Raw genomic sequence first — 23,182 nt, 5'->3', positions numbered from 1 at the left:
TGCCGTGACTGTCGCCATTACTCATTGTCGTTGAGTGTTGTCTATTAAACACCTTAGCAATAGTTACGTTTCCCTGTAAATATATTCTCGTGTGTGTGTGTGTGTGTGTGTGTGTGTGTGTGTGTGTGTGTGTGTGTGTGTGTGTGTGTGTGTGTGTGTGTGTGTGTGTGTGTGTGTGTGTGTGTGTGTGGTGTGTGTGTGTGTGTGTGTGTGTGTGTGTGTGTGTGTGTGTGTGTGTGTGTGTGTGTGTGTGTGTGTGTGGTGTGTGTGTGTGTGTGGTGTGTGTGTGTGTGTGTGTGTGTGTGTGTGTGTGTGGTGTGTGTGTGTGTGTGTGTGTGTGTGTGTGTGTGTGTGTGGTGTGTGTGTGTGTGTGTGTGTGTGTGTGTGTGTGTGTGTGTGTGTGTGTGTGTGTGGTGTGTGTGTGTGTGTGTGTGTGTGTGTGTGTGTGTGTGTGGTGTGTGTGTGTGTGTGTGTGTGTGTGTGTGTGTGTGTGTGTGTGTGTGTGTGTGTGTGTGTGTGTGTGTGGTGTGTGTGTGTGTGTGTGTGTGTGTGTGTGTGTGTGTGTGTGTGTGTGTGTGTGTGTGTGTGTGTGTGTGTGTGTGTGTGTGTGGTGTGTGTGTGTGTGTGTGTGTGTGTGTGTGTGTGGTGTGTGTGTGTGTGTGGTGTGTGTGTGTGTGTGTGTGTGTGTGTGTGTGTGTGTGTGTGTGTGTGTGTGTGTGTGTGTGTGTGTGTGTGTGTGTGTGTGTGTGTGTGTGTGTGTGTGTGTGTGTGTGTGTGTGTGTGTGTGTGTGTGTGTGTGTGTGTGTGTGTAACCTGACACTAACATAACAATCTGGCGAGCGTGCCTAGCTGTATTCAATGTCTCTATAAATCATAAGTGCTCTCGCCGTGTTTCGATGTGGCTTCCTGGACGCCAGCGCCGATCGCTCGTGGACTGTGCGCCGTCTGGCTCGTTGCCGTCCTCAACGTGCGTCGCACCACTCCATGACACGGCCTTCTGCCGCAGCAGCAGCAGTAGAGTATCGGTAGCTGCTTGGTAGCTCCGCAGCAGCTCTCCGCCACCACGTTCGTCTCAGCAGCGCACCGGGGTCGCGCCAGCCACCCGGAACGGCAGCAGGAACATCGGCCCACAGCAACGAAACTCGCAGCCACTCTGGACGGCAGCCAGAACCGCGGACCTCGCCTGGTCCCTGGGCCAGTCACCCAGCCGGAGTCCAGGCCTCGTTCACCGGTTGTCCAGCTGTGAGGAACGGCAGCCGGAACAGCAGCGGACCGCCTGGTCCCTGGGCCAGTCGCCCAGCCGGAGCCCAGGAACCGTAGAGCGCCTAGATGACGTTGTCTAGTTCCCCGGACCGGACGTCCAGCCGAGAACTGACTGTCCTTGCATGCGCTGCCTCGAACCACCGCACGCACCACGCGGCACGCTTCGCTTTCCTCATCGGCGAACACTGAGTTGTTTTAAATGCGAATGCATTTCTTAGTCGGGGCATGTCAGGCGTCTGTCGGTGTCCGCGCGCCGGCAGGTGTTATCTCTCCGCTCTCACTCCCTCTCCCATAGCAACAGCTGCGGGCGCGCGCGCTTATCCTCGCCCCTAGCAACCGGAGCAGGTGGTGCGGGCGGAGTAGCGGAGAGTGAGTGGAGAGGAGGAGCGCGCTCTTCCGTGTGAGGGCGCTCGCATCGCGGGAGCTCGGCGGAGCTCCCGCGTGTGTGGAGAGAGTGTAGGAGAGGGTAGGTGCAGTGCTTCGCCGCTCCTTCTCTCGCCGTTCGCTCTCTCTCCTCCCTGCGCCCCACTCTCCCGTCCGTCTCGTCATTAATTTACGCCATTAAAGTTACTACGCCGTGTACTCTTGGCGCAAGAAATGCATTCGCATTTCCTCACGATTACCTTCGGGGAGGTGGGGGCATTTTTTTTTAGGGGCGAAGCTCCTTATGCCGTGGGTCTGTCCATCCTCCGTTTGTTTGTAGCGTTTTAGCAGCCATCTCTAGCTCGTGAGAAGCGCGCGTTCTGGTATGCAGTAGAAGAAGACGACGACGTTGACGAGTGAGACTCTCGTGCGTGTTCGCCTGTGTGGCATTCTTTCTTTACTGCGCGCGTTCTGGTATGCAGTAGAAGAAGAGGACGACGTTGACGAGTGACACTCTCGTGTGTGTTCGCCTGTGTGGCGTTCTTTCTTCTTTACTACGTCTCGTGTTTTCAACGACACCCGAAGACAACATTTCAGAAGTAACGCGCCATGAGGCTCCCTCTTGGCACGCTTTCTCTTTAGCTCGGAGTCGCCAGATAGAAGACAAGGCTGCGGAACGGAGGGCACGGAAAGCGGCGGCAGCGCGCGCTCGCAGACAGAATCCCGAGGTGAGAGCCCGCGAGGCCGAAGCCGCACGTTGACGCCGCGAAGCAGATTCCGCCGTTCGAGCCCGCGAAGCCGAAGCTGCTCGACAAGCTGCACGGCTGCGGCGAGAAGACCCCGCCGTTCGAGCCCGCGAGGCTGAAGCTGCTCGAGAAGCTGCACGGCTGCGGCGAGAAGACCCCGCCGTTCGAGCCCGCGAGGCTGAAGCTGCTCGACAAGCTGCACGGCTGCGGCGCGAAGACCCCGCCGTTCGAGCCCGCGATGTCGAAGCTGCACGGCTGCGGCGCGAATCGGATCTTCAAAATGTGAAGGACCGTGAAACCGCGAGAAAGCGCGCGTACCGGCAGGCAGAGCCCGAGGCTGTGCGAGCACGTGAAGTGGCTGCAAAACGCATCAGGCGGGCTCTGCCCGAAGGCGCCGATGCGCGCTTCCAGCGGGACTTCCTTGATAACAGTTTCGGCCATAGTTGCGGTGTGTGCAACAGATTGTGGTTCTCAAGCAATCTAGTCACAATATCTTCCATCAAGAAGGGCCACGCTTGCGCCAGTGCCATCGCCGTGCTGCAGTGCGAGTTCGCTTCGACCCACTCATCATCATTCACCACGTGGATATGCTGTGATTTTAAATGCGAATGCATTTCATAGTCGGGGGTTGTCGTGCGTCCCTGGTCGGCGTGCGCACAGATCTCTCCGCGCGGGCTCCTCCTCGCCCCTAGCAACAGCTGCGCCGCGCCTAGCAACCGGAGCAGGTGGTGAGCGGCGGAGGGTAAGGGGGAGGAGGAGTGTACCCGGAGGAGTGTACCCGCCATCACACGCGCGCGGGCGTGTGATGGCGCTCGCATCGCGAGCAGCGGAGGGTAAGGGAGAGGAGGAGTGTACCCGGTGAGGGCGCTCGCATCCGCGATGCGAGTAATGGGAACTGATATCGCACGCCGTTGCCACGTCTCCCGTTCGAGACGCGTCTCCGTACAAGGACTTGTACGCCCTTGCCTACACCGGAGACGGAGTCTTTGTGGTGACCGTGTACCTCGCGCCCAACCTCGCTCGGCACACCGTTGACGCAAAGCTGGACGCGGCTATGGAAAGTGTGCGTGTGCGCTCCAAACCCTCTGATCACATTGTCTTGGTCGGCGACTTCAACGTTGACGTGCGCCAGAAGAGTGGCGAGTGGATGGTGGAGTACATGCAGACCAAGCACTCTATGCATTGTCTCTCTGCCGCCTCCGACAACACGTACCCCACTACCATTCACGGGAGTTGCATTGATCTGGTCTTTACGCGAAACTGTGCCGCGCGTATGCTTCTCGAAGACCCTTTGACCGTGCACTTCAGCGACCACAAGGCGGTGATTGGGGCCGTCAGGTACAACGATAACACGAACAGGTGTTGACGTATGAATAAATAATGCTTACGTGCACACTCTCGTCTCTCTTCATGAATTAATCGCACACTCATCGGGTGCACCCAAATGCAGTCGCATTTCCTCACGATCCCCTTCGGGGAGGTGCGGCTTTTTTTTTCCGCGCCTCTGTATCATGACAACCAGTGAAAATTATCGACAAAAAGCTTGCTTTTACATGTAGGTACGCAATACTAGCTTGGGATGACAATGCCCTTTTTTACAGTCGGACACAACTTAGAAGTCCGTGGCATTTCCTGCTCAAAGGCGCATGCACGCAAGCCGGCACGAATGGGTGCGCACTCCGTATTGACGTCATGAGCAGGACTGTCGGAGACTCCGCATTCGGCGGACACCGCTGAGTGCGTGAGCGGGACTATTTATTTGGTGGCTGAGGCGATCGGCTGCCGCGCTTCGGCCGTCTGGGCGGGGCCTCTCCGGAATTCTTCAGTTGTATCCGACTATATAGTCATTGCAAATCTAGTAAAGGTGTTCTTTTAACATTTGCCTTTACAGCTGTTCTGATCAATAGTTGTCCTCTCATGTAGAAAAGAACAAATTTATATATATGTGATCAGGATGTATGTGATCAGGCGGGGTCACGTGAATCTGTTATTTTATTTACTTAATAACAAGTTTCTTGGAGAGCCAAAAACGTTGTCGACAAAAATATTCTGAAGAGCATACGTAGAACAGATGGCCATTATCTCCTATGCCCATCGTTTTCGACAGCCCGAAGAAAATGACCGTAAGTTCCAGGTCATATTTGTGTTTTATGCTTTAAAAATCTACGGCACATCCACTCCGTGAAGATTGTCGTACGGAAAAGCTGTCTATGCGCGATGATCACCCTTGAGGCATTTCTTGCTGTTGCTGTGGCCGTTGATGTCCTCAGTAATGGCGGCAACCCTTCGTTGCCGTGCTGCCTCGGCTTCGCGAGTGCGCATTTCGGAGTCTTCGTCTCTCCGTTGGCGAATTGCCTCAGCTTCGCGAGCTCGCACTTCAGAGTCACCGGCTCACCGCTGGCGCTTGGTCTCCGCTTCGCTAGCTCACAACGATGCGCCTTCGGCCAGGCGACGTCTATACGCGCGAGTCTGTACGATTGGCAAGCGAGATCACGTAATGTCGTGAACCTGCCGCTAGATTTGAAATGCGCACGCTTACCCCTGATTGCTAACAGTGAGATAACGTGACCTAGCGGCCCAGCCAATGGCACATACCCGCTGTGAGAGTTCAGTGGACACCGACAACTACTATGGCACAGGACAGCGTCGCTGTAAAATCTTGAAAGCAGTGCGAAACAGTACACAAGCTACAGGAGTACAGATTGAAGCAAGTGCGATGTTATGTGTGGTGGTTCACTGCGCACTTGGTATTGTGTATTATGTTCATTTTATCTAGACTGCTCGGTATATAGGGTAGACTGGATGATCCCTGAACATCTGGTTGTGGGATCATCATAGATCCCTGAAGCATTTTGCACTGATTTCTCTGCACTGAATCGGAATTCTACACACAGGGCTTGCAGAAGAAGACATCCTGGTTCTTTTCTAGGGCCGCTCGCACCTAGGTGCTATCTGCCGTTTAGGCACTTCCATCAGATTCCTCAGATGAGATGCACTTTGGCCCGACGGGATTCACACGTGTGAAGACAACGCCCCACGATTTCACGGTAGATGATGTCTTATTTCGGCGCCGCGGCATACCGGCAGAGTAAACGTAGCCCAACTGAGCGGCGCCAGCACGAATGAAGACACCCGCATGGAGCGGCCAGCCTCTGGCACTGACAAGCCCAAACTCTGCTGACAATCTCTCTGTGGTTGATCGGTCGGATGGATTTCACTTTCCGATGCGTTCTGATAAAAAGCCCTAAAGTGCCGGTTGGGGTCAAGTACAATTTTTCGTACAGTAAAAGCAGTACAATACTCGTAGTTGCAGCCATATGTTTGCAGACAGATGAAGGAAAGGGGAGGGGGGATTTTAGTGTCAGCACACCTTTAACGCAAGCATCTCTCTTGCATGTGTTTGTGAACTTTTTTTTAATACGGCTTATTACCAGCGTGATAATTTATTGACTTCTTTTTTTTACTTCTTGGAACTTACTTGAGGAAGAAGAAAACAAGGCGTTGCTGCGTGACAATGACTAGGCACTGACAAACTTCAGCCCCACGTCACCACCAAGTACGGCAGAATTTTTTGAACTTGTATACGGCGAATGAAACGAGGCTTTTAGCCTATCAGGGTGCCTCAAGAGAAATGCGCAGCTACGGCTGGGACCCACTATACATGAATGAATGTCATCCGCCTTTATGCGCCATAACGGATGCCATTCGGCGTTATATTAAACTGTCTTTTTTTTTTCTTGTGTTACTTTCCTCTTCTGAATCGGTGCTCAGCTACAAAAAGTATTTTTATACCACGATTGTTGTCCACAATGAATTATGTCTGTGTTATTAGACACTACTGAGTATGATAATTAGAATCCGCATCGGTTGGATGAAGGTTTACTTTAGAAAGTGTTCTTTTTTTTTTTCGAAAGACAGTGACCCTGCCCGGATGCCTCCGCCTGAGATTCTTGCTCATCAGCGATGCGCACGGCAGAAATATGGCGCCCGCCACGAATCTTTTAGAGGAAAAGACGCCATAGATTTCCGTATAATACAAACGGGGGTCTATCCAAATGTATTACGATTACGCAAAATGTTTCCAACTTTGTATGGGCGCAATTGTCCGTAGTGTGACGACTCACCATCGAACCACATCTCATGGGGTTGCAGTAAAAGCCCACATAACGTCAATTTCTTACAGCATAAGTTTTGAATAGAAAGCTTCTTGTAGCAATGGGAGGCACTCCTCGATATCTCGGACCAGGAGGTGCAACCGGTGCTTCTTGAGCACGTCCGGCTGGTGGCACAAGCCCGTGGAGCCTTGCACATGCTGTCCCACCCATCTAGCTCCTAAACCCCTTCTCTTTCCCTCAGTAAAACGTTATTCATCATCTTCTTGCCCTTAGCCATGGTGGAAGCACGGCGTCATATATACATATACAAAGTGTTTCGTTCGAGCCAGAACGACTAATAGTTTCATTGACAGCCTTTATGACTGGCGTGTACTGCTGATAACAGCGTTAATTTAAGTAGTCATTTTAATACGTAAAACAATTTCTACGTGTTTATTATATGAATACACTTGGTGCTTTAATGCTACATGGGAGTCCGTCTGAGCAACTGCAAAGTGAGAATGGTCGTATTTCACAGCTCTGTGAACATGTTCAATGACTAGAGCAGATAAAACCGGTTTCAACCTATATGTATATGCATTTATGATACGCTTTTGCCGTGCTTACCGCGGTCACCTCTGTCTTGGTAATGACGATGTGTTGCTTCCTAATGATAACAATGACCTATGGACAGCAGCTCAATCAAACAATTGTGAGAGTACATTCTTTGGAAGCGTACTGTGCTTTGTGGTCTTCGAAAAGCTGATTCACAGAAGCCATGTATTTTTCGTGGAGCAGATCCACTTCTTCGTCGGTGGGGTTTTCGTTCTTATCCACGTGGATAGGCTTGCCCACTGCGAAAAATGAAAAGAAATAACAACAACAAAAAGATCATCGCATACGCACTTTGTACAGACGGTAAACCAGCGAAGCGGAAACGTGCGGCCCCGGTGTTTATCACTGGGTCAGTACCGACAGTTCATTAAACTCTTCCTGAATTACTAGTTACGTCTTTGTGAGCTGTGTGCTCCTGGGGAGCGCGAATGATGCGTGGCCTACCCATTTCACAGTCGGAAAGAAAGTGGTGCTCGCGCACCCTGCTGCCACGGAGAGCAACGAGGTCCAGTATACTGGCGCAGCCGATCGCACGCTTCTCTTACTGTTTTATTGTTGTTATTGTACTCGCTCCGCCTTCGCACCTGCGCTCGCTCCCTCCAATGCGCAGTTCCCACTTACCTGTTTCGGTGGATGCGAGAGCATAGGACGGCAAACTCACTCATGAGTCGACACACTCAGACTTACTCAGACACAGATTGGCCCATGAGTCTGAGTCTGGGTGAGTCTGGGTGAGGAATATTTTGGTGAGTTTGAGTCCGAGTGAGTTCCGTTGAGGAAATTTTTGGTGAGTCTGAGTCCGAGTGAGTCAGGTTGAGGAAAATATTGGTGAGTCTGAGTCTGAGAGAACCCTCAAAGCAAAATATATTTCTTGCTCCTTTCGTTCCGTGAGCATGCCAGCAATGTCACGAAAGGACAGGGAGGCCTTCTCGCTCTGTACTGTAATGACTGCACGTGCAAACCAGTCTTTCAAGAAGCTGACATGGTTTGTAAACATAGAAATAAATATGTCCGAGAAATAATTGAAGCAGAGATGATTCAAAGGTTGGGTGACAAATGCGTTAGTTCGGCGTCGATATTTTTATCAGATAAAGAATTGCAATTTCTTCGTTCTGCTTTTCCAAGTTAATCAGAAGGTTATTTGCTATGACATGCGCAGTGGTTGGCTGATCCCCTCTATATATGTGAAATGTTGCTTCAATAAATTTTGTTGTAAGTCAGCGCTGTGTGTGTTCCTTTCCTGTGTCCCCGTTGTTTACTCGCGCTGTATAGTTCAAATGAGAACTGTTGTATGAAATCACTGGTGTGGAAGATTGAATGACTCTTAATTTCACGAAGCATTTTGACGTGCTTTTGATGCACACAACAGCTAGTTGAAAGGGCTTTGAAGTTGGTGAAAATACAAGGAAACCGCAATAAACTGTATGAGGCATGATTGCCACCCAGTATGCGCACATAAACTAGAAACACGCACACACACATACGGACACGAAGACGCGGGCGACACGACTCGTCGACAGGACTCTATTGTCTCTGCTTTGTGTCGGCACGCTTGGTGGTAATTATGATTGATATCCAATACCGATCGTACACCAAGCGCAAGTTCTTCTGATATAATAGATCAATTCTCCCATAAACCTAGATAATGTTTTTAGCGTCTGTCCCTATATGCGTCCGTATGAATGTGTGTGCGCGTGTTGTGAGAGCGTGTCTCGGTGTGTATATGCCTTTCGGGTGCGCGCACCTGTGATCACTTTAATATAGTCGATAATTAAACTATTATGTCCTTCACAGAGACGCAATTTAGGACCCGGGCGGACCGTGCACCGGCTGCTTACCAACAGTGACGATCTTCTCCCTGAACGGCATGTATCCCCAGGTGTACTGCAGAATTCCTCTTCCGTAAAAAATGGGCGGGGCGACGCCCGTGATGCTCTTCAGTTTCTCCTGTAGCCATCGTAACCTCGATCCGCGCGGGTTCCTCATCTGGGTAAAGATGTTGTTCTCGCCGAACGAGAAGACGGGAACCAAGTCGGCGCTGAAGCAGAAAATCAATAACATAAGCTTCGCAGTTATGCGTGAATATTGAAGGCATACATGCGACATGTCCACCACTGCTTCAAAAGAATTCGAAAGTTCTATGCAGCAGGGCAGACCGACTACAGTATAGAAGCCAATGATACTGAAAAAAGAAAGAACCATTCCGTTAAACCGCGTCACCTGGGCGTGTCCGCTCTGTTGAAGTTCTATTCAATTCAATTTAATTCAATGTCTTTATCCAAGTCAAGAGCGAGGCGAGGACTAAAGGCTTATATGTGCCTGACGAAGGTCCCCGCGGCCACATACACTTCAGCCAACGATGAACGTTCTTCTTTACAGCAGATTGCTCTTCTACGTTACGTTTAAGAAGTAGTACAACCAGGGCAAGATAAACACTTATTTAAACCGCATATATTCAATACGCGCATACACATTACATACATATTTATATAACGCTACAACATATCTGCTCGTAAAGCACCGAAATATGGTGCACTCTTTGGTCTCTAAACTCAACCCATATACACATAATGACCACACACATCCTTTTCATCCCTCTCTTTTCGCCCGTTTATTCCTTCCCCCCGTGCAGGGTAGCAAACCGGACGTGCGTCTTGTTAACCTCCTTGCCTTTCCTTGCTTCTTTCTCTCTCTCACACATTGTTATACCGCATAGAACAAACGCTACATAACCATAAGAAAAACCACATGCATCATCAGTATACAACATTTCGTAGTTACCTCTAAAGTTAGTGGAAAGGGGGAAAGTGTAATTCAGTCGTTATTAATAAAGATATAACTTGCTTTTTAAATGCGCTCGAGCAGCATTTAAAATTAACTTGACCTTCTATCCAGGAGACCAGACAGGCGGACCCGTTGGTAAAGATTTATAGTGTTTTTTTTTTTGAAGTGCAAACGCACAAGAGATGATAGCAGGACACAGCACGCGCAGTTTCATCTGACTCACCCTCTGTTGTGTGTTTGCGCTTCAGAAGGTACCGTGAAGTTCTATTCTTCTGACCATAACGAACGCTGGTCTGGTTTCTCGGCAGGGCATGGTCGGTACAAAAGTTCGTCGCGAGGGACTACACCCTTAGATGGTAGACGGACGTGCGTCGCTAATTCTATTGCACCGCCTCACTTTCAGAGTAGCATACCTCCTCGCCTTCAGAGACGACGTCACGTCTGATCGACTACCACGCCACAGGCCCCGTCCAAATGATGTTTCATGTATCGTGGGAGGTGTTGCTACGGCGAGCGCGAAAATAGCCACTGGCAACTAGAATTAATAAACAGGAATTTGCTTGAAATACAAATGGCGTAGAATTACCTCTGGACATGCGCTGTGCCGAAAGAAGGTAAAAATGAAAAAAGAAAGGGAGAGAGTAATGACGTAGTCTTGATGAAGTAATGTGTCGCCAGGGCACCATTAAGGAGGGGGGGGGGACTTTCACCGCAGCGACCCCCCCCCATGCCCGTTATTTGACGAGTCAGAAAGCAAACAAGCTTCGCGATGGACGCAAACATGAAAACATGAAAACATGAAAGCAGTGACGCGCTGCTCACAACGGCCTGGCTTTGGTCCTTGGGTCTACGGGGGTAAATGTGGGACGTAAACCATTCTTAGCATGTCACATCAGGGTCATTGGCCGCCATTATTGTCAAAAACCTGCATGGCCATTACACTGCACATTAAACGATGACGGAACAGGAAGGAAGGAAAGAATAGGCGGAAGGACAGGGAGGTTAGCCAGTTCTTAGGCCGGCTGGCTACACTGCGCTGGCAAAAGGGGGTAAGGAAAATGAAAGAGAATAGTAAAGAGACGGTCGAGAAAAAAAGACGAAAAAAAAAATGCCAGGCCTGCGCGGAAAGCGCAGCACAGCCACAGCGAAAGCTGGAAGAGCGTCATTTCTAGAGCCCGTTGTAAGCTCTCTGGGGCTACTAATACAAGTACACTAGCAAGGTACCCACTACGCCATAAATCACAATATTTGTGAAATTGGGAAGCACCTACAACGCCATTATTCGTCATTGTGCGCAGAAGCGAGGTTCCAGCTACACATATGTAAGGCATTATGTGCACTTTGTTTACGTGACGACTGATGACGATGAAGAATTGTGGCTCAGGCCTTTGTAATGGGTTGGAAGCTTTAAACGGCTCACCAGTTACGTAATTCGCATTGTGTGACGCCCGGTCGCTATTTAACTCGCCCACCATGCAATATAACATACATTGACGTGAGAAAGAGAGACATAGAGAGGGGGGAAGAACTTAATTTAGACCCTGAGGAAATGGATGATGGGCTCATGGGCTTCCTTGGAAACCAATGCAAGTGCCCTTGCGAGGAACCCACTAGGCTATAAATCATCATAATTTCTGTGAAGTAGGGAAGAAGCCACTATGCCATTTTTCGTCATTCAACGGAGAGCCGTGGTACCCGCTAAAAACATGTAAGGTATTATGCGCACTTTGTTGGCGTTGTGCCTGATGACGATGAAGAATTATTGCAGAGCCCCTTGTAATGGGTTGGAAGCATCCAACAGCCCACTCGTTGCGCAATTCGCATTGTGTGACGCCTGGTTACAGAATTCGCGTTGTGTGATGCGTGGTTGTTATTTCACTTTTCTACCACACTAAATTACAGATGTTGATGTGGTTCCTTCTGGACATGAAGCCTGTATAGCGTCGTTTTGCAAGGCAGTTCCAAGCACCGGCATGGCTCTGAGGTACAACACTGGGCTCCCACGCAGAGGGCCCAGGTTCGAACCCGGTTCCATCCTGGAAATTTTTCTTATTTCGTTTTTTTTCTTATTTCGAGCGATAGTGGTTGCGGACACCGGCGGCGGCGGCGGCGGCGGCGGCGGCGGACAACTACGCCACCAAAAACGGCCGTTGAAATGATCTCATAACAGCTTTCGCTGTAAAAAAGGAAGCAGATTCCGACACTGTTTAATGTCTGTCTCTAAGCCCAGTTGTCTCTAGGCCCGATTGAGCAGAGACATAAGGCGGACTTAGCGCCACCCTTACATGATCAGGGGGTGGCGACCGCCCCCCCCCTTGCCCCCCCTGTGTGCACGTCTATGGTACAACCTCAATGACGGCTCAAAAAGGCGAAGAAAAGACGGCCTGCCCCCATCACAGGCACTGGCGCCTGAGATGCACTTCTGTGTAATTTGCCCATTTAATTCACCGCTGCTGCATGCAGTAAGTGAACTGGGTGAGGTTGCTGACGACAATGCAGCGCCGTATCTGCCTCGTCAGTATCATTTATTTTTTGCATTATTTGTCACAGATTAGCTTCCGCCATAATGTTACTGGTAAAGTATCGTTCTATTTGTGCTTGAATATCGAATGCTTTCCTTCAGTACCATTGTTGTCACTTTGCTGAATGGCGTTGTATCATCTCTAATAAGCTAAATCTCAAAAGCATTGTTCTTTTCTGACTTAAACTACAGTGATGAATATCGGAAAGTGGAATCATGCAGCACGCTTCAGTCGTCATGTTAATAGACCAGATACTCGCGAGAAAAATAGCGGTAAGCTTGACAAATGTGACTAAGAAGGGTGTCGACTTGGGCTTGTTGGTTTGTCATTCTCGTAAACTGTTGCGCGCGAAAGACGTAGACAGAGAACACAGTGCGCTCCGTGTGTGTCTTTTTGTGTTCCCTGTCTACGTCTTTCGCGCGCAACAGTTTACGAAAATGTGACTACATTCACCGACGTTGATATTTTGCTGCAAGTGCATGGTATAGTGCAGCGGATGGGTGTATTTCGCTTCATGCATGCAACAAAATGTAAGCACCCAATGAGAAAATGACTTCTCGGATAGAAATAGAAAAGGAAGGCTCCGCTTTGAAAACAATAAATGATGTCAATAACGCGAGATATTCTTTGTTATTAACAATAATATAGAAACTTGAGCGAGTTGGTACATCTTCATCGTGCGTAAAGTGCAGCGCGCACGGGAAACGACGGACTTTTTGAAAGAGAAAAAGCGCTAGTCCTGTTTGCTTCTTCTCTTTCGTCGGTCGTTTCCCGTTCGCGCTGCGCTTTACGCATGATGAACTTAGTTGATAGTTGTTAGTTCCACACGTCCCCCATCCCCTGCCCGGTGTTCCTCGCCTTTAACCCTAAAACGCAACACTATTTCCCGCAGTGGATGTTCTTTTTCTTACCCGCTCTTCAGAGCACATCGTATGAACCCTTTGCGGTTCTTGAGGGTGATGATGTAAGTGTCCTTGTGCGCATCAAGCGATTCCTGGGCCCCTCCGACCGCGACAACAGCGGCGTTGCCCGTTCCCTGTTTCGTCAAGATCCAGTTGAGGCTCTCTCTGTCGACAGAACACAGACCTGCACCGCACAGAAACCGGCAAACAAAGTTGGTGCAGTCGTATAGAGATTGCAAACTGTACATAGACAAAAAACCGATATCTTGGCATGAAATGTTGGAATAAGGAAACCACCGGCACCACCTGAGAAAGGCGCCAACAACAAAGATAATTATCGAATATGTATAATATACGCCTTCAGTAAGACATATCAGGCAGCCCTGCCAAATATTCATAATGGTAACATGACACCTCCAGGCATCATTGAGCTCCTAAGGCGAAAGCCTTAGATGCCTCATCAAACGAGAAAAGTGACCGTCATGACGGCATCATTTGACGTCACGGTGACGTCAAATGAAGCCGTCATCACATGGCATTATCTCTTGCTCAAATGTGTGACGATCCCTTAGGCACTGCAAAACCACGTGAGGTGCAGAGTTTCCAATGGCTCCGATCTCGGAGGCACTGCAACACCACGTGAGGTTGCAGAAAGATTTAAATGACTCCGATCCCGGAGGCAGTGCCAAACCACGTTGTGTGCAATAAGCCTTCGTGGGTGGGGTGAAGGTGGGGATCAAAAGTCACATGTTCCCTTATGCATTTTCCTAAGACGACTCGAACGCGCAAGCTATCTCGTCTTCATTTCTTCTAATTCGACTGTAGGGTGTGTCCAGATAAGATCGAACACGAGGTCGCGGTCACCATTCCCGATTTTGATGAAACTTGCTGTAGGGCTAGGCATTACACCCGGAACAATGGTTTCGAAGTTAGTTTTGCCAAAAAAAATTTTGTTCGCCTGAAAAACTTTTCCGCCAATTTCGCGATTTCTGAATTTTCAGCGCTCCTAGAAAAAAAAAACGGTGACCTTCTTGGTCACAACATTTATTCCCCTCAAACAATAAGTGAAATACAATCTTATGAGTTTATTGTTTTCCTTGCTTGTCGAAGTACTTTTGAAGAAAAAAATCACAAACTTGGCAAATCGCACAACATACCTGTGTTTGAGGAATTTATTGCAGCAAACAAGTTTAAGTGAGGATAATAAAAATCGGTATATATTAAATTTGATACTTTCGCTCTGTTCTAAAATAATTTTCGTGGTTTTGTCGCGCTCCATTTCACTCGATAATCGGGCTGAAACGTAAGTAATTTACCAAAAAAGCCGAACTTTGAAAATGGTTTCTTCAAAAAGGCCATTTTTAATTTTTTTTTAAATGCATTTGATTGAAGTCAAGGATGTCATCTATCATTCTGCGTAACAAAACGTTGCATTATTTTGGTTGCTAACAAGTTATAATGCGTCAAATGTGACCAAGACAGCCTAGCGGCCGCGTCGTTCGTTATGTGCTGAAACTCGGATATAAGTTGTTCAAAATACTTGCATGTGACATAATCACAAATCAGCAGCTCCACACCAACAAATGCGCAGCCAGGTGTGATGGTTCAGTAAGCTTTGTCTTGTGATCAGCCGCTTGACAAACCCGCAGCAGCGCCGCTCGATGCTGCGGGCGCTCACATTACATGAGTGCCGCATCGACTGCGGATGAGCTCCGCTTGAGAGCCAAACTACGCTCAGTGGACGAACGAGAGAAGGTATGCATCACTGTGAATGTTAAAGGCTCTTAAGTGCAAGCAAAAGCCATATTATACAACGAAAACTCTGCCGGCAATATTGCAGTGAGCGCCTCCAGTAGAGCGCTCATGTGTTGCTTTCTCTCTTCTGATGGCCTAAAGATAATAAGGTTCAACCTCTCAGCAATATATGAGACAAAAGCAAGCCATTGACATCTAAAGAAATGTCTCATACGTGCTTCCAATGGTCGAACAACTCAAATGGCAGTGAGTGCAAGTCATTTGCTTCATTAAAGCACCGCTTTTACAATATTGTATTGTTGTGTGTCCGCAGATATAATATTCAACGCAAGTCGAGCATTTATCACGATATTTTGCGGCTGCGGGCATAACAGGAGGGAGTAAAAATACATGCGTGCTGTATTGAAGGCGCGCATTGCGAAATTGCAGGCGGAGTTTTCGTTGCATCTTATTACATTTGTTGGCACTTAAGAGCCTTTAACGTTCACAGTGATGCATTCCTTCTCTCGTTCGTCCTCTGAGCGTAGTTTGGCGCCCAAGCGGAGCTCACCCGCAGTCGAAGCGGCACTCGTGTAATGTGAGCGCCCGCGGCATCGAGCGGCCGCTGCTGCGGGTTTGTCAAGCGGCTGATCGCAAGACAAAGCTTACTGAACCATGACAGCTGGCTGGGCATTTGTGTGTGTGGAGCTTCTGATTTGTGATTATGTCACGTACAAGTATTTTGAACAACTTATATCCGAGTTTCAGCACATAAGGAACGACGCGGCCGCTAGGATGACTTGGTCACATTTGACGCATTATAACTTGTTAGCAACCAAAATAATGCAACGTTTTGTTACGCAGAATGATAGATGACATCCTTGACTTCTATCAGATGCATTTTTAAAAAAATTAAAAATGGCCTTTTTGAGAAAACTATTTTCAAATTTCGGCGTTTTTGGTAAATTACTTACGTTTCAGCCCGATTATCGAGTAAAATGGAGCGCAACAAAACCACAAAAATTATTTTAGAACAGAGCAAAAGTATCAAAGTTAATATGTACCGATTTTTATTATCCTCACTTTAGCTTGTTTGCAGCAATAAATTCCTCAGACACAGGTATGTTGTAGGAAAGCAGATGATTTTTCAAGGGCTCGTTTATCTTTGTTAGACACAATATTAATGAGAACTAACAGACAATAACGCCAAGGAAAGTACAGGGGGTGTTATCTGTAGTATTTAGAATATAAATGTGAAGAAAGTAAAGTGGACGAAAAGATGACTTGCCGCCGGCAGGGACCGAACCTGCGACCTTCGAATAACGCGTCCGATGCTCTACCACTGAGCTACGGCGGCGGTCATCCTCCCGTCCACTTTCTGGGGTATATATGCTGATTTAAACCTAGGAGTGTTAGTCAGCGCCAATCGCAGCCATGGCGGCGAGTGTGGAACACTCTTTTTTTGCCTGTTGGCGTCACGTAGCACGTGATCTTTTTACGAGCTGGCAGCTGACCAATAATCCCTCGCATACTACCTAAAGGCATTAAGTCTGCCAGGACGAGACCCTCGCTATGAATGAAGGAAAGCAGATGATTTTTCAAGGGCTCGTTTATCTTTGTTAGACACAATATTAATGAGAACTAACAGACAATAACGCCAAGGAAAGTACAGGGGGTGTTATCTGTAGTATTTAGAATATAAATGTGAAGAAAGTAAAGTGGACGAAAAGATGAATACTACAGATAACACCCCCTGTACTTTCCTTGGCGTTATTGTCTGTTAGTTCTCATTAATATTGTGTCTAACAGGTATGTTGTGCGATTTGCCAAGTTTGTGACTTTTTTCTTCAAAAGTGCTTCGACAAGCAAGGAAAAATGTAAACTCATAAGATTGTATTTCACTTGTTGTTTGAGGGGAATAAATATTCTGACCAAGAAGATCACCGTTTTTTTCCTAGGTGCGCTCAAAATTGAGAAATCGCGAAATTGGCGGATGTTTTTTTTCGGCCAAAATTTGTTTATCTTTTTTTCAGACGAACAAATTTTTTTTTCCGCAAAACCAACTGCGACACCATTGTTCTGGGTGTAATGCCTAGTCCTACAGCAAGTTTCATCAAAATCGGGAATGGTGACCTCGTGTTCGATCTTATCTGGACACACCCTGTATTGATCACCCCCGTCGAAAGCTTTCTGCGCCCAAGTGGTCTTAAGCTGCCTCCGAAAAAACTCACATGGTCCCATATGCATTCACGTAAGACGACTCGAAGGAAAAAGCCATCTTCTTTTTCTTCTCAGTCGATGTATTGGTCCTACAACGCCACCCTCCGAAGGCTTCCTACACCCAACGTGGTTTTGCACTGCCTCCAAGATCGGAGGCACCTCCCCCCTGGTTTTGCATTGCCTCCGTGATCGGACCACCTCTGACCAAGCTAAGATATCATGTGATGACGTCATAATGACGTCACGAATTATGGCCATGGAGAAAGGAAAACTAGTATTCCTTCCTCCATGATTATGGCGATCTTTGACGTCATCTCGTGACGTCATCTCGTGATGATGATCTTTTGCAACACTCGTTCCCGACGCCGCGGAACGCCGACGCCGACGGTCAAATTTCGCGTTTGACGAGGCATTCAAGGGTTTCGCCTTAACAATCGACGGAAGGAAAAGAAGAGAATGGCTTTCCAACTTCAGTCGTCTTAGGCAAAGGCATAAGGAACCGTGAGACTTTTCTTTCACACTCTCTCTCCCTCTCTTTCTCTTTCTGGTTATTATTTTAATACGTGCTCTCCCCTACACTTGATATTACCGCGTATAACAGTGCAGTCGACTTACCGTGATACATCAGCAATTCCCTCTGAACTGGGAACATGAAGTTGACGTTCAGGGTGAGCACATGTATACGTAGCCCTGGGTAGAGCTCGGCGATGCCGGTGGCCTCGGTGCCGAAGTTGCACATGGCGCCCATGCACATGATGCCGTGCGGGTGGTATCCCAAGATGTAGTTCCTGTTCGTAGGCAGTTCGCTCGTCTTGACCAGCTTCGCCGGGTAGTAATCGCCGGCATACTTGTGTAGCCGCCAGTTGCGCACCCACTGACTCTGGTGGCCTCCACGCTTAGGCGCGTCGCGGTCATACAGGTACCTGCGCGAATGTGTTCATGGTCGGCTTATTTGGGGAATGCAGAGATGAAACGACGTACACTCACGAGGCACGGTCTTTGCCATGAGTTTCGGAGCTACGGCGCCAGTAGGTGCTCACGTGGTCTGACCACGCATTCAGAGCTTTGCGTAAAACATTACAATGGAACACATTTAGAGTTCGGCATAGAAGGCAGCGAGTCGTGCTTATGTACAGTGCCGTCCTATGTTCAGGGAACACTGCAATGAGCACCTTTCATGTTGCTGGCCCCCTAACGGCAAGTTGATGTGGTAACATTGTTCGTACACGGCAGTAGTCGGTCAAAAGGAGTCTGAACTGTCAGCCACCAGCAGTCTTATGCAAATTTAGGCCACTATGCATTTGCGAGAGCGAAATCCGGACATGCCCTGCACGCAAGTGGTCCCTTTAACAGTGGACAAGTCTGCACGTTGTACTTCCTCTGTCCACTAAGTTTCGGAACGCAATGTGTGCTGGTAGATGCCTGCTAGAGGGTCTGACGACGCATTTGGTACCTCGCGAACAAGTTTCACGGCCCGTATTCTTTCCTTTGAGAATAATTCTTGCTGTAGAATTATTTTTACAAGAAAATTCCGCTCTATATTCTGATGCTGGGCATACTATCAGCCAAAGCAGCCTGTCAATAGTAAATAGCACTTACGAGAAAAAGGCATTGTGATTTTGGCGGGAAACCACGAGATCGAACTGCACCTTATAAAACAAATATTTCGCACTCGTTGCGGCTGTATGTGTATTGCGCGGGCCGTAATGTAGCCGCAGCCCAGCCGTCCACTCACTCCCTCTTCCGATCAACTACATGTTTTGTGTTCTCCTGAGTATGCCTAATCGTCTCCTGTCAAGCCGCTTACGCATCTGACAAAACTGTGTGCATGCGAAACTAACGCATAATACCGAGACAGGTCTTAGGTTTTCAAGTCGCTCCGACAAAGTTGTATAGGCATTAATGTTGCAGTGTGACAATCTGCAACTTTCACTTTGAGCTGTTCTTTCTCTTTTTTCCCAATATCACCAATCCAGCATTCGTTTAAAACATTCGCGACAGCATACCATATGGCGTAGAGCAGCGGTATCCAGTAGTAGTTCGTGTAGAAGAAGATGTAAGCGAACAGGGCGCTCCAGAAAAATCCTCCGAACACGAAGGACACCGTTAGGAAGAGAACGCCCGCTGTCTGCAACCGTCGCTTGAGCGGCACGTTCAGCGGCGCGAACTCCACGCCCAGCACCTTCATGGCGGACCGAGGTGTCTCCTCCGAGACTGGCCACAGGTGCTGTTAGAAAGATAGAGAGGCAGTTCGCCGGTTTTTGTAAGCGCGGTCATTATCTACGGCGTTGCCTCGTTCCAATGGCGGCGCCCGATCCGTGCATTCCACGAGGGCGAACAATGTTGCCCAACACTCGAAACGCAGAGCCACTTGTACCCTCCGCTCCAGACACATACAAGATACGTATGCGGACGCGGACACACTTCCACGTCTTTAGAAGCTTACCTGAAGCACTTCTGTTCGCTTAGTCGTATCAGTGCATTTTCTGTACTGTTTCATTGTCTATGTATGTCCTCTGCAAGTGCGTGTGTGGGGGGGGGGGGGGGGGCAGGAGGAGCCTGCGTTAACAGCATACATTTATCGGCGCCCTGCGACATTCATAATCAAAGCCCCCCGTTTCTTTTTGTACGGTGGTCCAGTGGTTACGGTGAGGGGCGTACCAACTCGGGCGCTAGGAGGGGGGAAGGGGGGGGCGCAAGCGTCGCTCACTCTGTCGACCGTATATATATATATATATATATATATATATATATATATATATATATATATATATATATATATATATATATATATATATATATATATATATATATGTATATATATATATATATATATATATATATATATATATATATATATATATATATATATATATATATATAGAGAGAGAGAGAGAGAGAGAGAGAGAGAGAGACTACATTTGCAACTACGTTTGCTCTCAATTTGACGTGATGTTTTATATACAGAGAGATAATTTTTCAAAACTGTTGTCTGAAATCACTGAAGAAGCTGCACAAACAGATTGTGCAGGCCGGGTCGCCATGTACCGCGACAACACAGCAGTGTTTAATAACATTATGGGAAAATTACTCTGAATTTTAGAACGTACAGCCACATTTAACCTTTTCTTCATCTGAGCATTCCATCTGCAAACTTCACAGTCTCAGTTGGCGTTGTAAATACGATGAGTATGAAGAACCTGCTTTGACTCTAGTACCTTAAATTCTCCCTTATCAAACAAACCATGTGGCTGACAAAGCAATGTACTTTGCAGAAGTCTTCAGAGTAAGCCGAGTGCCAGTTTTCTTACTATAAAAGCCTTCTAATTTAAAGACTTTCAAGAAGAAGACCAAGTTCAGTCGATTAATTTTTATGGTAACCACATTGAGCTGGCTGTGTATATAAGATTATGAATGACTACGAATTCATAGACTAGGTGTCGTTCCTTACTCTCCTACTTTTCCCGGCTCGGGCGGGGGGTGGAGGGAAAAGCGGTGAAGTGGCCCTTTACTCTATCCCTCCGACTCCTCCAAGTAAATACGCCGACGTAAGCTGTGTAAGCTCAAATTTTGTTTGAGAAAATGTGGGCGATTATAACGTTAAACTACCCCGCGTTGTTTCCTTCCGTATAGGTCGTTAACTGTTAATGATTGGTCGAAAATTTCTGGGTCATGCTCACAGCGCCTGCTCGTAACACGACGCAACAAATGAAGCGTAAGTGATCCACTGCGTAATGACCACTTACGCACGACTACGTAAAAAACAACAACAAAAAAAAACAGAATAAACAATGTTCAATATGGCATATTGTTGGTCATTGGTATTTCGCTATTCGTCAACAATTTTCGGTGAGCTATAAAATCGCCTCCTTGTTACGTAACATCACAAGTCTGCGAAAACTCGCGGCGTTAAAATGAAGTGTGCGCAATAAACAGCGCATTACTATGCAGAACAGTAACTAAACTTTTTTGGGAACAGCCAGGCAGTGTGTGATTCTGAACGCAACTTAAGAAGGCTGCCCGCCTATCACATTGGCAGCGGCTACTTATAGGAGCTGGCGAGATGGGTTCATATGCGTATAACAGATACTTTCAGTTGTAATATAACGATTTTGAGCTGTTTTTGCGCGTAGACAGCTCTCTGTGATCTCCTCCTTCTTGAGAGAAAGGTAGAGAGAGAAATGAGCATTATTAGGAACAGACACAATCTTTTGCAGGTTGTCAGTCTGCTTAGTCTAGAAAATTGTGGACACTGGCAATATCCCCGGTCAGGTAGATCAAGTTAAGAGGCAAACTTGAAAGCTGGGCTTCTCAATGTTCACGAGTCCACTGCCTTATTTATAAGCCGCTCCGATCACTGCAGGCTACCACATGATAAGCAAGGTGAAGCAGGTTAATCGAAGACTAAATCAGGAACCTTCTTTAGCTGTCCTGGCTCGGCACAACTAAAATACTCCACACTTCTTCACATTCAACTCCCAGCAGCTTGAATATGGAGCAGCAGCGGCGATGCTATTCGTTTTCAAACAAAGGAACTAAATTTCATGTAAGAGGAAGAACGTTCAATCGGGTTATAAAACGTTTACTGGTTCCCATCCGTATGCGTCGCCGATTAAGTAAAGCTCAGGCCAGGCAGCACAAAATAAAATCATGACAGAGTTATCTAATGTTATAGAGCACCTGCTGAGCGGTGGCCTTCTCTGCAATGCTCGAGCGCAAGGCGCAAAAGCGTCGCGCAGGCAGCAGAGAGCCTATAGTGCGTGGTCATGAGACACGGAGAACGGTCTTCACAGCAGAACCTTAGGACAAAATTTATTATGCAATTACGTGATTGCGGCGTTCAAATAAAACTATGCCTCATTTGGTACTTTCCCAGTCTGCAGCCGACGATGACCGCTGTCAAAAGTAGGGGGGAAGGGAGGGGGTGGAGGGGGCTCCACAACACTAATATTTCTCAGTGGAAGGGGGGGTGGGTGTAGGAGGGGGGCTAGCGCGCCCCTTGCCACCCCTGCAGATACGCCTATGGTTACGGTGCTCGAATGCTGACCCGAAAGACGCGGGTTCGATCCCAGCTGCGGCTCTCACATTTCGATGGAGGCGAAATGCTGGAGGCGCGTGTAGCGCGTGGTCTCAGTTAGCCTTAAAGAGCCCCAGGTGGTCTAAGTTATCTGTAGCCCTCCAGCCTGCGTCGCTTTGGGACGTTGAACTCTACAAAGCAACCAACCGTTTCTTTGTATCTCTGGTTATCACTCTCAAAACAGTTTGCACTTATTGAGGGGGTCTCACAACAAGCCCGATGACGATGATCGTCATCAGGCTTGTTTGAGTTTCCTTTGTGGAAGTCTGGCTGCCCGCCCTTTTATCACCGAAAGTGTCATGCGGCGTTTAGCGCGCACGCTGTTCGAAATTTGAAAGTACCGGACGCACGGCGTTATAGCCAGCAAAGACACGCAGAATAGGAGGACGTGTGTTGTTAGGGCGCCGCACTTTTTTAGAGCGATATACTCACGCTAAGCATTTGTACAAAGGGTGTTTCGTCTGTCGTATAGTAATACGCGCCAAAACCACGATATGATTACGAGGTACGCCGTAGTGGCGGGTTCCTGAATCTTCGACCATCTGGTGTTCTTTAAAGTGCACTGACATCGCACAGTACACGGGCCTCTAGCATTTTGCTTCCAACGAAATGCGACTGCCGCGACCGGGATCGAACCCTTCAGATCAACAGCCGAGCACTGTAACCACTGTATCACCGCGGCGGACACGCCTGTCCTATGGCCAACACGTTGATATTTTAGGAATAAGACTAAGTTTTGTCTTTTTGTTTCTTTTTTCACGACAATTCGTAGCAACTAAACATAATTTTATAGTTACAGCAGACGATGTAAAGACTGCACGGAATATGTGTGTCATGCTCAAGCGTAGATATTCGGCGCAAA

The 23,182-nt window shown here is 48.0% G+C and overlaps 1 protein-coding gene across 1 annotated transcript; it reads right to left on the bottom strand.

The window, feature by feature from the left end:
- Nucleotides 1-6,923: 6,923 nt before the first annotated feature.
- Nucleotides 6,924-19,457, bottom strand: LOC119387118 (2-acylglycerol O-acyltransferase 2-A). The gene is made up of 5 exons (XM_037654427.2): nucleotides 19,250-19,457; nucleotides 17,859-18,166; nucleotides 13,299-13,473; nucleotides 8,920-9,119; nucleotides 6,924-7,320 (listed from the first exon to the last, which is right to left on the bottom strand). Exons 1-5 carry the CDS (start codon nucleotides 19,429-19,431, stop codon nucleotides 7,169-7,171), a joined length of 1,017 nt encoding a protein of 338 aa, XP_037510355.1. The 5' UTR covers nucleotides 19,432-19,457; the 3' UTR covers nucleotides 6,924-7,168.
- Nucleotides 19,458-23,182: the final 3,725 nt, after the last annotated feature.

This window comes from Rhipicephalus sanguineus, chromosome 3 (assembly GCF_013339695.2).
Source record: "Rhipicephalus sanguineus isolate Rsan-2018 chromosome 3, BIME_Rsan_1.4, whole genome shotgun sequence".
Classification (NCBI taxonomy): domain Eukaryota; kingdom Metazoa; phylum Arthropoda; class Arachnida; order Ixodida; family Ixodidae; genus Rhipicephalus; species Rhipicephalus sanguineus.
Note: the sequence above shows the minus strand (reverse complement) of the source record. Positions and strands in the feature narration are given on the sequence as shown.

Excerpts from the sequence above, each read along its gene's own strand:
- LOC119387118 (XM_037654427.2), bottom strand. The coding sequence starts at position 19,431 with ATGAAGGTGCTGGGCGTGGAGTTCGCGCCGCTGAACGTGCCGCTCAAG. Across the intron at positions 9,120-13,298 it reads CGATGTGCTCTGAAGAGCGG|CGCCGACTTGGTTCCCGTCT; the intron begins GTAAGAAAAAGA and ends TTTCTGCTTCAG. Across the intron at positions 7,321-8,919 it reads GGAGAAGATCGTCACTGTTG|TGGGCAAGCCTATCCACGTG; the intron begins GTAAGCAGCCGG and ends CATTTTTCGCAG.